This window comes from Lontra canadensis, unplaced genomic scaffold (genome assembly GCF_010015895.1).
Source record: "Lontra canadensis isolate GAN:19392208 unplaced genomic scaffold, GSC_riverotter_1.0 scaffold137, whole genome shotgun sequence".
Lineage (NCBI taxonomy): Eukaryota > Metazoa > Chordata > Mammalia > Carnivora > Mustelidae > Lontra > Lontra canadensis.
This window is the reverse complement of record NW_022631131.1, coordinates 3158250-3173626: the sequence shown is the minus strand read 5'-3', so window position 1 is coordinate 3173626 and position 15377 is coordinate 3158250. Positions and strand designations below refer to the sequence as shown.

Sequence of the window (15377 nt, the reverse complement as noted above, 5' to 3'; positions counted from 1 at the left end):
CAAAAGACACAGTCTAGGAATTTAGTTAACTTCATTAAGCTTGATGTTTAAAATGAATATACTATAAAGAACTATATAAACTTAGCCAAAATTTAAATCCCTTAAGGTGCAAGAAATTTCTTCATTTTTTTAAAACAATGAGAAATTAAATTTTGTATTGTTTTACTACTGTTTAATTTTCACCTCCAGTGTCCATTATAATACAACAATCTTCTCTGCATCCTTGGAAAAAAAGCTGTCCAGATTCACCTTCAGGGATTATTTGGAATATACACAGCTTCTCCACTTACCTGATTTGCAGGGTAAGTTGACATGAAGCCACTAGAAGCCTGGGCTGCAGCTCCCCCAACTGGTCCAACAAGGTTAATGCCCATAACTGGCTGTCCGAGGTTGAGGGGTATGGAGCCTGCAGGGCCTGAAGACATCCCAGTTGGCTGACTCACCCCAGTAGGCAAAGTCATAGGAAAGCCACTTAAAGTTGGAATTGGAGCGGCTGGAAATTGACTTAAAGCATCAGGACTCATGGCAGGAACACCCCTCTATACAGAATAGAAGGAAAATGGGAACATTTTAGGGGACTGCAAACCACATACAATCTAAATTCAGCAAAGGGAGACCTAAATATACAAGTAGTCCTGATAGCTTTCCAACCGGGAGCTCCAAAACTCGTGAATTTGATACAAGAAAATAACTTACAAGGATCATGTAAACCTAGTATCAGGCAAAGAAATGGTTAACACAGCTCAATGGTGACACTGTACTCTCTGACAAGTTCGGCTGATTCATTATAATCGAATCATTTAAAATGCTTTTGTGTTATGAGAAAAACTGCTACCAGACCAAGAATACTTTATATTTAAGGAATTTTAAGCAAGGGCTTCAAAAACAGGAAGAGTAATTTCATCTATTACTGAAAAACTTTCAAGTTCAGAAAGGGTACAGTTAGCTCAGAGAATGTTAATACACTAAACAGTCTTTAAACAAAGGAATACTCTGCTAGAATGTGCAGCATATAAAACTGTACATTTTTGAAGTATTGTATCCTAAAAATAATCTAAATTTTGACATACAAGAAGTTCTTCCACATTGTAGACAATAGGATTTATATTGAAAAGTTATTTGCTCTAACTTAAGAAACAACATCTACCTGTGTTACCGCTATCATGGCGAGAACAGTATAAAGCTCTTCCTTAGTCAGTCTGCCAGGCGTAGTTCGATTAGCTAAGGCCCATATCTGTCCAAGAGTTTCCCTGGGAAGTCCAGACGACATCAGAATGGGATAAAGTTTAGCAGTATCTATTCCAGTTGGAGTCATTGTGATTTCTAAAATTTTCTTATAGGCATCTATCAAGGGAAAGACCAGATTACAAATGTAAATATATTAAAGGTGACTGCTCTTGGTTGCCCTTGTTGCTGACACAAGAATAATCCTTAGTCAAACTGCTTTAACAGAACCGAAGCCATGTCAGGGTTTGAACTGCTGTAAAGATTATTCAAGCGGAAATATCCAACATAAAAAGAGAGTCTGCAGCTTAGAAGACAGGTTGGAACTTGGTCCCAAAGATGAAGATTTGGGGCTAACAGTCAGAGAAAGTCTTAGTGCTCAAGAGAAGACAGTAACGATACTAAGACAGAGGCAGTATCAACAGAGCTGTAGAGTAATGGTGGTGGGAAGAGTCTGAAAATAGCAGTGGGGAGGCGAGAACTGTACCAGTACTACCTATCTCCTCCCCCAGTGGGTTAGAGGCTCTGAGCAAAAACAGCACTGGGTAAGGTGCTATGGGAATAGAGCCTTCAGAGAAAGCAACTTTCAGTCAAGTTGATAGAGCAGAATACATGTTTGAAAAAAGGGATGGGAGGGGTGCCTGGCTGGCTCAGTGGGTTGGGGCCTCCGCCTTTGGCTCGGGTCATGGTCCGGAGGTCCTGGGATCCAGTCCAGCTTCAGCTCTCTGCTCAGCAGGGATCCTACTTCTTCCTCTCTCTCTCTCTGCCTGCCTCTCTGCCTACCTGTGATATCTATCTGTCAAATAAATAAATAAATAAATAAATCTTTTAAAAAAATAAATAAAAAAGAAAAAAGGTAAGGGATTGCTGAGGAATTTTTTCACAACAAATGGGGTTTCCAAAGGACAAAATGAGAAAGGTTCTTAGAGACGAGGTTGCCATATAAAATAGAGGATGTTAATATCACACGGGACATACTTTTATACTAAACAGTTATTTAGTATTTATCTGAAATTCAAAATTGAATGGATGTTGTATATGATTATTTGCTAAATCTGGCAACCCTACTTAAGAGGCGTTTTGGAGGATGACAGTGGGTAGGGCTAAGGCAGACAGAAAAAAAAAATGTTTAAAGCAAAAAATTTACATCCAGGACTTAAATATGGATTATAGGTTAGTAGGCTGGCTATAAAAACACATATTTTGGCTAAGAAATAATGTGTGCATGTATGTTTGGAAGGAGGGAGAAAGAAAGACAAGCTGGCAGAAAATGGAAGGAACTCAAAATATACTGGATCTGGGTTCTGTTTGTTTGGCTTGAAGACAGAGAGGAAGAAGATGCAAATTGTCTAATGGGCACTTGGAAGAAAACCTACTTTTATGTACAAATGAAGTCCTACAGGACTTGGGGAAATTAGCCTTTTAATTGGTGGGTATATGATTATGATGTAAAGTAGACATTACTGGCTTTTCCCCCAAAAGAAGTTCAGCTACAGTTTTCCAGGGATTGGCAAAATAGAGCAAATCACATATGTTACAATATATTAAGACCCATTAACACATGCTGCTATAATCGTCATTACTGTGGGCGCATCAGCCACAGCTCAATAGAGTTATTTCCTCGTAGCAACTGAATGCAATCACAACATATGCACCTAAGGGATTTTTTTTTTTTTTTGGCTCAGCAGTAAAAATATACCTAAAGTAAAAAGTAAACACCACCTTCCAATGTTGAAAAAGATGCCACTTGGTCTTTTAGTTCATTTTAAAAAAAGATTGTTTATTTATTTATTTGACACAGAGATGCAGCAGCAAGAGAGGGAACACAAGCAGGGGGAGTGGGGTGGGAGAGGAAGAAGTAGGCTCCCCTGCTCAGCAGGGGCTGAGATGCAGGGCTCTACCCCAGGGCCCTGGGATCATGATCTGAGCCAAAGGCAGACGCTTAACAACTAAGCTACCCAGGCGCCCCTTCATATAATAAGTCATAAGACAAATATACTTTAAAATATAAAAATCACCATGAGTTCAGAAAATTACATTAAATGTATTAGTACTACTTTTTTTTTTTTAAGATTTTATATATTTATTTGAGAGACAAAGAGAGCACAAGCAGGGGGAGCAGCAGAAGAGAGGAAGTAGCAGCCTCCCCACTGAACACTAAGCCTGACGTGGGACTCAGTCCCAGGACCCTGGGATCATGACTTAAGCCGAAGGCAGACGCTTAACCAACTGGGCCACCCAGGTGCCCGTATCGGTACTATTCTTGAGACGTTATTAATAATCTATGAAATAAAAATATCTTTTAAAGCATGATAAATCTAAGCAAAGCTTTTAGAAATAGAAGTCTATGATGGTCAATAAAACATTAAAGCAAAACATTTCTCCCACATTTATACAGCTATTTTACATATAAGGCTGTCTTAAACATCAGATCTTTTAAATTTTCTGTACTCTTTCAGAAAAAAATAAACAAGAAAAAAGTTAAAATTCCTTCTGCATATTTTGTAACCACAACAGTAAATATCCACTACTCTGTTTTCAATACTTAAAGTAAAATATCCAGATGGGAATGCCGGACAAAGCAGCTTTTTTACCTGGAACCAAACTCTCATTGCAAATCCAAGGAGGCATTCTGGGCTGAACGGGATCCTGTGAGGGAAATACTCCCACACCTAGGAGATAAGAGACGTTATTTAATGTACGTAACAATCCATGCAGAAGATGGGGAAATTGCACTGAGTCACCCTTTTATATAAGAAGAGCGCTGGCCGAAGATACTAAAAAAAAGTCACCAATACGATTAAAAGATTTGGTTTCTAAACAACTCTTGTACGTTAACTACATCCTAAAGAGAAAGTGAAAAAAACTAAGATGTACCAAATCAATATTCTGAATCACAGGAGGCTTGCAACATTTCACATGTATTACAAATTAAAGGAGAAATCTGGTAGTTTAAAAATTACACACGTGAAAAAAATGTAATTGCTCAAGCTTTCCTTGCAGCTTTTAATAATATTTCTTTTAATAGTCTGATTTTTTTTTTTTAACCTGAATACGACACTGCTGCCTTAGATGTATAGGACTTTTTATTTTTATTTTGTTCAGAAAAATCCTCTAAAAATTTGTCTCCTAGGCCATGCAAATTCTAATTCATCTCTGCAAGCTGAGTTTATAAAAACTTGGATATTTTTAGGCAGCAGTGTGCATGATTTATTTCAGAGAAACAAAACTATTTCTCATTGGTGACTTTTCCAGTTAAATTTTAACTTTCCACCTTTATGGAAGAACAGAAAGTGTAAGATGGGAAAAAGAGTTTCTATAAAATAAAAGGAAAAGAAATTTAAAATGAGGAAGGATTCTGATTTTAAAAAACTGGTTATCACAAATTTTTTAAAAGGAATAATTGTGCCGAAAGAATTCAGAGCAAAATCGTAGGGGTTAATTGGAGAAAGGAATGCATTAGAAGTATTTTAAGCAAAATACTGATTAGCAAAATCAAGCAGCATTCATTTGAAAATTAATGCTTAAGGTGTTAGCATTTGAGCGATATTTGGTTAAATCAACTTTTTGCTGAATATTTCATGAGCTCACCACTCTCTTCAATGGACAGGTTTTGGTCTGAAGTCTTTTCTGCCTCTGCAGTGGTGGTAGTACCACTTACACGTCCATCTACAGCACCCCCGTTTTTGGTCGTTAAACTGGGATGGTTCTTACTGGAACCTGGGCCTAGGGCTTTGTGCCCAACTTCAGAGGTATTTAATTTAATTTGTTCCTGCCCAGACGTACTTATATCACAAGATACGAGGAGCTTCTCCTCCAAGGAAGGGCCTAAACAAACAGCATGAAGGGTTAATTTGTATATAATTGCAAATTTCTGTTTTCAACCATCCATTTCCATTCCCAGATTCTCAAGGGTAGGCCCTGCCACACATAGTGTAAATTTTGAAATAATTCAATCACTACACACTTGTATAGGACCTGAAAGACTTTAGAGGTTTTTAGAGAACTTAAATTATCATTACCTACTTCGGTTCTCAGGAATTCTATGGGCCGGCAGGTAGAATGGTAGAGTGGAAGGGGTGCTACTTCTGGAGACCTACACAAGATAGAGACACTTCTACTCACTACTGGGGGGCCCCTGGACAGTCATGTCATCTCTGGGTGTGTTTCTACATCTGCCTATTGAGGAAGTTTGGACTAAGTATATGTCTGCTAGGATCTATGTCTCAGAAATGAAGGTTTAACTGTCCCTACCTCCCCATCTTTTCATAAGTGCTAAACTAAGGTACGGTTTAAAGATCTGTCCAAGGACACACTGACAATAAATAGGGAACCCAGGCTTCTGACCCCTAAGTGCTCTACCACTGAACCAGAGAGAGTACTTTCTAAAGTGAAAGTAACTTCACTTTCACTTTAGAAAGTGAAATATTCTAATATTGGTGATTTTCTCAATATTGGCGATTTTCTCAAACAAGTGTACTCTGTAGAAATCAGTTTGTTTTTAAAATTCAAAGATGGTTTAATAGCTCCTTATTTAGGAGCAAGAGTTTTAAAACATTTTTCTAGAATGTGAGGCCCCCAGAATTAAAAAATCTAGATTCTTATTTTAGTGAATTTGAGTAGTAGTCATACATTCAGGTACATGTTTCTTTACCAACAACAGTGTATAATTTTACTTACATAAGAGAAATAAATTATTCAAGATTATCTTAAGAATGGTTTCATTAATATTCTAGGAGTTACCTGCTTTCTTTACACTGTATGAGGCTGCAGCAGTAGAGAAAGAAGGAATTTGCCCAGGGACACCATGTAAGGCAAAAGACACTGGAATCTGACCTGGAAGGAGAGGCTGTGCTCCAGCCTTCTGTGTATGCAACTGGCCAAGTGGGGTGGAGGGATGGAAAGACTGAAAAGGCTGGGAAGTGGAAGAAGGACCACATGTGGGCACTTCAACAGGCCCCTGCATAAAGTCACTGAATTCTTCTTCATCAAGAAAGGCAGATGATGGGGAGACAGTTTTAGTAGAATGAGATGATGTGGGATAATCTGCAAAATGGAAAATGGCAATGAAACACACGGAAATGAAAATCAACAAGGAAAAAAGAAATTAAGATGTAGTACGATTCCAAAAGAATATACTGAAACATGAATAGCAGAGGTGAACAAGAACTAACATGCAACAAGAGTCAAATGGAATTATTAAATGAATGAAAAACACTTCGATGTCTATTTACACACAATTTTTTTTCTTTCAAAAAGCAATTTTATAGGTATTTTACATTTTGTTCAAAAACAAAAAAATTTAAACTCAAAATTCCCTTCCTTCTTTTATTAGGTTCATACCAGTTTTGTCCCCGAGACCACTAACAGTTTACATCAAAGTGGTGATGACTTTTGACACCCAAGTCAGTTGTTTGGATAATATCCTCTCACACCAGTATGTGCCACATTTTAGAAAACCTACCTCCTCCATGCTGCTGAATACATTCTGGATATGTACTCTGATGATTAAATTTCATTATGCCAGTTAGAAACTATGCATAATACATTCTTGTCCTCTTAAATATACCATGCCTAACCCATACACTTTGCATACATAGTTCACCTCAGTGAAGTTACCACTTGAGGAATGAAAATTACAAAAGAACATTGTAAACAAAATACTGAGGTGGTACTGTAAAAAGCAACAAAATCAGGACACCATAAAGTGCTAAGTCAAACAACTCAAAGGTCAATTTAAGATAATAAACCCCCACTGAGGACTATGTTTAAAAGATCTCTGGCTCTAAAGTCTATACATCATTGCAGCTCTTTACTGTTAAATGTGAGGTTTACTTATGTAATAAGCCTTGTCTATAGGGACTTCATTTAATAATATTGTTTTTGCTTCTTCACATTTTTCAAAATCCAAAAAATTTATTTTAAATAAATCAACTTTTAAAAACTAGAGTCACACACAGATACACAGATGAAGGCAACATCAGCCCTGACTTATCTCTAGCTCTGCCCATCCATCATCCGTAGCCAGCTTCAAACAGAACCACGTGCCTCTCAACCTGCCTTTTTTGTTGTTGTTGAGGTATGGCTAATATATATTATATAGTTTATAACTGTATAGTTATAACTACATATATAACTACATAGTTAACATAGTTAACATATAACTACATAGTTATACATGTAGTTATAACTATATAGTTACATAGTTTCAGGTGTACAACACAGTGATTCCATAATAGTATATACACTGTGAGATGATCACCACAATAAGTCTAATTACCATTTGTCACCAAAGTTACAAAAAATTTTTTTCTCTCTTAATGAGAATTTTTAAAGAAACTTTTTTTTTTTAAAGATTTTATTTATTGATTTGACAGAGAGAGATCACAAGTAGACAGAGAGGCAGGCAGAGAGAGAGAGAGGGAAGCAGGCTCCCTGCTGAGCAGAGAGCCCGATGCGGGACTCGATCCCAGGACCCTGAGATCATGACCTGAGCCGAAGGCAGCGGCTTAACCCACTGAGCCACCCAGGTGCCCATTAATGAGAATTAAAAAAAAAAAGATTTTATTTTTCATTATTTATTTGACAGACAGTAGGCAGAGAGGCAGCCAGAGAGAGAGGAGGAAGCAGGCTCCCCGCTGAGCAGAGAGCCCGATGTGGGGCTCAATCCCGGGACCCTAGGATCATGACCTGAGCTGAAGGCAGAGGCTTTAACCCACTGAGCCACCCAGGCCCCTCTTAATGAGAACTTTAAGCCAACTTTCAAATATGCACTACATACTGACTATAGTCCTCACGCTGTACATTACAAGCTCATGACATTTACTTTATAACTAGAAGTTTGAACCTCTTGACCACCTTCACCAATTTCACGCACCTCTCACTTTCCTCTGTCAATTACCATTCTGCTTTCTCCTTCTTTCATTTTGTTTTTCAGGTTCCAGGTACAAGTGAAATCATATGGTATTTGTCTTTCTCTGACTTATTTAACTTAGCCTAATACCCTCAAGGTCCACCCATGTTGTTGCCAATGGCAAGATTCCATTCTTCTTTATGGCTGAGTAGTAGTCGATTGTATACATACACCATATCTTCTTTACCAATTCATCCATCAAGGCACACTTAGGTTGCTTCCATACCTTGGCTATTATAAATAATGCTACAATGAACATGGGGTGTGTATATATTTTTTGAGTTAGTGTTCTTATTTTCTTTGGATAAACACCCAGTAGTGGAATTGCTGGATCATATGGTAGCTCTATTTTAAATTTTTTGAGGAATCTTCACAGTTTTCCACAGTGCCTGTACCAACCTACATTCCCACCAATAAGACATGAGGGTTCTCTTTTTCCCACATCCTTGCCAACATCATTGTTTCTTGTCTTTTTTATGATAGTCATTCTAACAGGTGTTAGGTGGCATCTCATTATAGTTTGCAATGTGATTTGCATTTCCCTAATGATTAGTGATGTTGAGCATCTTTTCATGTGCCTGTGGACCATTTTGTATGTCTTCTTAGGCAAAATGTCTATTCAGATCCTCTGCCCATTTTTTCTCTTCAGATTTTTTTTTTTTTTTTTGCTATTGAGCTGTATGAGTTCTTTGTATATTTTGAATATCAACCCTTATGGATATATGATTTGCAAATATTTTCTCCCATTCAGTTGATTGTCTTTTCATTTTGTTGATGGTTTCCTCTGCTATGCGGAAACGTTTTAGCTTGATGTTGTTACACTTGTTTATTTTTCTTTTGTTGCCTTTGATTTTGGAATCAGATCCAAAAAAATCACTGCCAAAACTAAAGTTGAAAGTTTACCACCTATGTTTTCTTCTAAGAGTCTTATGGTTTCAGGTCTTACATTCAAGTCTTCAATCAATTTTGAGTTAATTTTTGTGTATAGTGTAAGACAGTAATCTAGTTTCATTCTTTTGCATGCGGCTGTTCAGTTTTCCCAACACCATTTATTGAACAGACTTTTTCCCACTGTGTACTCTTGCTTCCTTTGTCATAAATTAATTGACCATATATGTTTGGATTTATTTCTGAACTCTCCATTCTGTTCCACTGATCTGTTTCTGTTTCTATGCCAGTATCATATTGTTTTGATTACTAAAGCTCCGTGATATACTTTGAAAATCAGGGTATGACATGCCTTTAGCTTTCTTCTTTCTTCTTTTTTTTAGATTTAAAAAAAAAATTATTTATTTGACAGAGAGAGAGATCACAAGTAGGCAGAGAGGCAGGTGGTTGCAGAGGGAAGCAGGCTGCCTGCTGAGCAGAGAGCCCAATGCCGGGCTCGATCCCAGGACCCCGGGATCATGACCCAAGCCAAAGGCAGAGGCTTGAACCCACTGAGCCACCCAGGAGCCCCAGCTTTCTTCTTTCTTAAGACCACTTTGGCTATCTGAGGTCTTTTGTGGTTCTACACAAATTTTAGGATTGTTCTATTTCTGTGAAAAATGCCATTAGAATATTGATAGGAATTGTCCTGAAATCTGTAGACTGCTTTGGGTAACATGGACCTTTTACTCATTCTTCCAATCCATGAGCACAAAGTATCTTTCCTTTTTTGTGTGTGTCTTCTTCAATTACTTTCATCGATGTCTTCAAGTTTTCAGTATACAGATCTTTCAGCTCCTGGTTAAATTTATTCCTAGGTTTTTTATTCTACTTGATGCAAGTGTAAATGAAATCGTTTTCTTAATTTCTTTTTCTGATAGTTTGCTGTTAGTGTATAGAAGTGCAACAGATTTTTACATACTGATTTTGTATTCTATAACTTCACTGAATTAATTTACTAGTTCTAACATTTTTTTGGTGGTCTTTAGGGTTTTCTACATGTAAAGCTTCTTCACATTTTTAACTACTTTAAATTGCTTTAATATTTACTAAAGTCTAATGCCACCGGAGCAGTCTTTTTTAAAAAAGGCTCTCATCTGAAAAATGGGGATACCATGTGTTTCTCTTCTGGACACTTCTCTTTTGGATTCATAAAATAGAATCTTCAATGCTTCCAGGTTTTATGAAAGATGCAAAATGAATATTCAAAACTGTTGTCTTATTTAATTTTGTTTAAAAAAACAAAAAGCTGGGGCGCCTGGGTGGCTCAGTGGGTTAAAGCCTCTGCCTTCAGCTCAGGTCATGATCCCAGGATCCTGGGATTGAGCCCTGCATCGGGCTCTCTGCTCAGCAGGGAGCCTGCTTCTTCCTCTGTCTCTCTGCCTGCCTCTCTGCCTACTTGTGATCTCTGTCTGTCCAATAAATAAATAAAATCTTAAAAAAAAAAAAAACCCAAAAAGCCATGACCCAATGAACTCCAACCCCTCCTAAAAATGGTTACACGAGTATGGATTTAAGTTCTTAATTTGGGTTCTCAGACCAGCACTGACAGAAAATGGTAATAATGGAAAACCGAGAGCTACTATGAGTATTTTTTAAATGGACCCTATTTACCAGCAGTAAGTCTGCAAATGTTAAACCAATGTTTCTTTGCATTTGACTGGAATTATGTTAATCTATGTGTCATATATATTTTGGCTTATAAACTCTCAACAGTGATATATATGATTAAGAAGAAGTATAAAATTATGTGATTGTTTGTATATTCCAGATCTTTTTTTTTTTAAAGATTTTATTTATCTATTTGACAGAAATCACAAGTAGGCAGAGAGGCAGGCACAGAGAGAGAGGAAGGGAAGCAGGCTCCCCGCTGAGCAGAGAGCCCGATTCGATTCAGGGCTCAATCCCAGGACCCTGGGATCACGACCTGAGCTGAAGGCAGTGGCGTATATTCCATATCTTAAGGTAAACAGTCAGTGGGGGCAAGGGTATTAATAGATGTCTTTGGTGGGTAAAAGGTTGAAAACTTTTTTAATGAACTTTATGTTAAGTCCCTAACTGGAGAAGCTCTGGAAACTTCTTGAGCTTGCTTCAAAAATCTTTTTTTGGATAAGCACAGAGCAGTTAACTAGAAACAGCTAACTGCACGCATGTTGACTCAACTCCTGAGACCTCAAACGCCAAAACAATTTATTATTTAACAATGAGGTTGTCAAACTACACCTAGTTGTCAAAAGAGGGTGTTTTGTATGGACAGAACAGTGTTTGCCCTAACAATGACCATTCATCTCCGCCTTCTCCTTCTAAGTTCCACGCAGGTTCCAGTTTTAAGCATTCCAATATTTATTTTTTAATTACTTCCTAAGTAGTTATTTAGCTTATAATTTTCATTTTTATTTACATTTTTGCTTTCTGAACTCATTCTGACTGCTATATCCATTCTCTTTTCAAGCTTGCTATATATCTTACTTTGGGGCACATCTGGAATGAGAATCTGAGTATATAATCAAGTGAATTTAATAAGACAGAGTTAAAGCTGTCCCAGAAAGAACCGGTAACTGTGCCAATATTATATTATTCCCTACTGATATCACCTATAAAACGTACTACAATACAAGGGTCTAAGGAAAATTTATCAATGTAATATATGCCAGCAGAAAAGAGTAGTTGGTTGGCTGAATGATTCAACAACTCTTCATCTATTAATGATATGCTATTCTTAACCCCTTATACATTTTAAAACATCCAAATCTTTGTTCAGGTTGAAGGATGAGATGAGCACTGACTCTCCACACACACATAATGGTCAATTAAGCACACAGGAAATCACCTTCCAATAAAAGGAAAATTTTAAATTAAAATTACCTGGTTTCTTAGGGTGTGATGCCGGAGTAGGGTGCATCTTAGCATCTCTGGAAAATCCATCCAAGTTTCCTTTTATGGCTTCCAAAGCATCATCTCTACTCTTCTCTCCTGTCTAAGAGACAACAGATATATGCATATATTTTCACTTATGGCTCACTTCATCCTAGATTCTCCCAAACTGAAAGTACAGATATTTGTCTGTTTTCAATATTTTTACCACAGACTACTGATAGGGAATTCTCCAAGTCAGAAAAACACTGACAAGTGTGTAAGTATATGAAATGCATAAAATGACAATCTATAAAACACAAAAATATTAAAGGGTTCATTTATAAATACTTCAGGACACAAATAATATTAAGTATCCTATATTAATATTAAAATCAATTATTAATCTTCCCAAGAAAGATCATGAACATTCCAGTGGTAGTAAAAAAGACCTGAGATGATGATGGTTGATATCCCATTCCGTTCAATGATAGTGTCTTACAGGAAAAGAAGAATTCTTCACTTTTAGACCCAAATGAATCAACCACAGCCTGAGCTTGGGCTGGTGCCCAGGCGACAGAATCCCCTGAATGGGTGAGAGGCACACACAGGGCGGATGTGGGCTGCGGTGGTGGAATATATTACCTTTGGTTTCACACTACTTAGAAGTCTGAGCTTCTGCTTCTGCTCTTCAAACTGGCGTCTTTTCCTTTCTTCTTCTAAGAGCTTCTGTTGCTGTTCAAATCGTTTTCTGAAGGAAAAACAATCTAGTAAAGAAGTAGCTTCAGAGATTATCAACTGTGTCATATTCATACTTCTAATAGTTTCAGCAATATCACTTTATACTTCTAGAATGAAAACCCTCACTGCTAATTATATCTGATTTTCTTAAGACAACGCTATTTCCCCATTAATTTTGAAATATACAAAATGAGTCCAAAAAATGATTTACCTAAGTTATAGATATGAATTTATTTCTTGTCTAATTTGCAAAAGAAAGGGACAATCTTTTACATTCAAAAATAATCTCAAAAAACAGGGAGGTAGACAAAAAAGAAACTCTGACTTGGGAAGGCAGTATTGTACAGGAGAAAGAGGAATGCTTGGGGCATCAGGAGGCCTACATTCGGGTCCAGGCTTTGCTAGTAACTATGTGATGGAGGCTGACAAGAAACTGCATCCTCTGAACTGCATTTTCCCTAAATGTGAAATCATAGGGTTGAATTAGAGGATCCATAAGGTCTGTTCTTGCTTAAAACTTATATATAAAAATGTATTGCAAGTATCTTAAATGCGACACGACTGTACTGGTTTCAAATCTGCATTAAAGAACTGTTCTTAAAATAGCAGCTATCATGCGTCTTTATGCTTGATTCCTGAGATCTCTTACTGTTGCTCTTCAGCAAACTGCTTCTGCATGTCTGGAGTGTACTGTGGGCCCGGAGGACGCATTCCCAGGAAAGGCGTTTGTCCCAGGTAAGGCATCCCTGCTGCTGGCATTGGGCCCATTGGTATTCCTGCCTGAAAGAAACAAAGGCTTGAAAAACACAATTCCTCCTTTTAATTATTACACAGAAAAACAATGACTTCCATAAATTCTTACTTAGTGTTTTTATTAATGAACCATATGATTATCTTTTAAATAATAGTCAAAATACACAGGCTAAAAATGGAAAGCTCCCCTTACTATCTCATCCCTTTCATTTCCTTGTCTCAGAGGTGCCCACTGCTAACAGTCTGAGGGCGTGTGTGCTTGGAAGCACACGGGTATATTCTGGTCAGTTCACTAACCCATATTCTTTGAGAAAAGGTATCATATCTTACATGTCTTCGTATTTCCAGCAACATATTAGAGCTTGCCATATGGTAGTTATTCCAAAGATGAGATTAAACATGCTTTCCCAGTAAGTGTGATAGGATAATAAATATTTTGATGTTTATTATCACAGGCCTGATAGTCAAACTTCCACAGAAAACAAAATATATTCAATCAGCAATAAGTGATATAGCAATACCACAGTATAAAGTTTATTCAAGCATCCAGTACTAAGAATAGTATTACACAATAGCTAATCACAAAATCTAACGTTAATAATGATGATGATGACACTGATAATGATGTTAATGGCTTATTTTACACTGAGTGGAAATTCTACTTCTCAGCCTTCTCCCTGACAGGCTTCCCTTCTCTTCCCTAATGGAAACCTAGCTATCCCTTGAAGCGCTCTCTCATTTGGAGACTGCTGCTTCTCCTCTACATTTCCTGTAAATAAGGGAAATATTCCTCCTTGCTTCTTCTAAACCTTTTATCCTCTCATCCTTCAAAAACCAAAATACATGCATCTAGCTACTTTAGTCACCCAAATTGCCCAGTCCGTTAATTTCAGGATGGCTACTTTCAGTTACAGTGGATGAAGGATGTGTTTGTAATAACGGTTAACTCCCTTACTTACACAAACTTGGTTAATGTAAACTACTGAAATTTAAATTACTTTAAGGTTAAGATTATTTTCCCACTATGGGAATTAATATAGTCAGATTTTTATCACTTCATTTTTTTAAAAAGATTCTTTACTTTTTTTTTTTTTAAGATTTTATTTATTTATTTGACAGAGAGAAATACAGTGAGAGTAGGAACATGAGCAGAGGAACTGGGAGAGGTAGAAGCACACTTCCTGCCAAACAGGGAGCTCAATGCGGGGCTCCATCCCAGGACCTTGGGATCATGACCTGAGCCAAAGGCAGACACTTAATGACTGAGCCACCCAGGCGCCCCAAAGATTCTTTACTTTTAAGTAATCTCTACACCCAAGAGGCTAGAACTCAACCCCGAGATCAAAAGTCACATGCTCCGCTGACTGAGCCAGCTGGGTGCCCCATTTTTAATGTTTTTTTTTTTTTCCTTAAAATATTTTATTTATTTATTTGAGAGAGAATGAGAGAAGAGAGAGAGAGATAATGAGAGGGGAGAGGGTCAGAGGGAGAAGCAGACTGCCCACCAAGCAGGGAGCCCGATGGGCGACTCAATCCTGGGACTCCAGGATCATGACCTGAGCCAAAGGCAGTCGCTTAACCAACTGAGCCACCTGGGTTTTTGTTTTTTTTTAAACAACACTAAGATCTTGATTTTAGATCAAGATTTAAGATCTTGATCTTTTTGTTGAAGAAATCATGTTAGTGTTTTCCTCAAAGTACTCCTTTTAGATATTATCAAAAACATCCACTCATTCTGAACTTTGAAAAAAGTGCATCTCATTGAAACAGTAGGGGATTGTTTTAAGGCCTAGAAATAATATAATGTGGGTAAAGCACCTAGAAGACTGTGTGGCATATATGAGTAAATAGCCATTATTATAATTATTAAAAACTATACTGACGAAGTATAATTATACTGATGAAGTAATACACTCTCAAAAACAATGATGACCCTATCTTTTTTCTGGAACAAAGTAGGATTCTG

The 15377-nt window shown here is 37.3% G+C and overlaps 1 protein-coding gene across 16 annotated transcripts in view; it reads right to left on the bottom strand.

Moving 5' to 3' along the window:
* Nucleotides 1-15377, bottom strand: part of SYNRG (synergin gamma) — an 87100-nt gene that overhangs the window by 47886 nt on the left and 23837 nt on the right. For 6 of the 16 annotated variants that reach the window (XM_032843316.1, XM_032843317.1, XM_032843311.1 and 3 more), the window contains exons 4-11: nucleotides 13308-13438; nucleotides 12563-12668; nucleotides 11930-12041; nucleotides 5968-6270; nucleotides 4816-5052; nucleotides 3819-3896; nucleotides 1148-1344; nucleotides 291-539 (exon numbers count right to left, since the gene is read on the bottom strand). In XM_032843316.1, the coding sequence (XP_032699207.1) occupies nucleotides 291-539; nucleotides 1148-1344; nucleotides 3819-3896; nucleotides 4816-5052; nucleotides 5968-6270; nucleotides 11930-12041; nucleotides 12563-12668; nucleotides 13308-13438 (1413 nt within the window). The remainder of the gene's footprint in view (nucleotides 1-290; nucleotides 540-1147; nucleotides 1345-3818; nucleotides 3897-4815; nucleotides 5053-5967; nucleotides 6271-11929; nucleotides 12042-12562; nucleotides 12669-13307; nucleotides 13439-15377) is intronic. The other 10 variants (XM_032843326.1, XM_032843325.1, XM_032843322.1 and 7 more) reach the window with 5 other exon arrangements.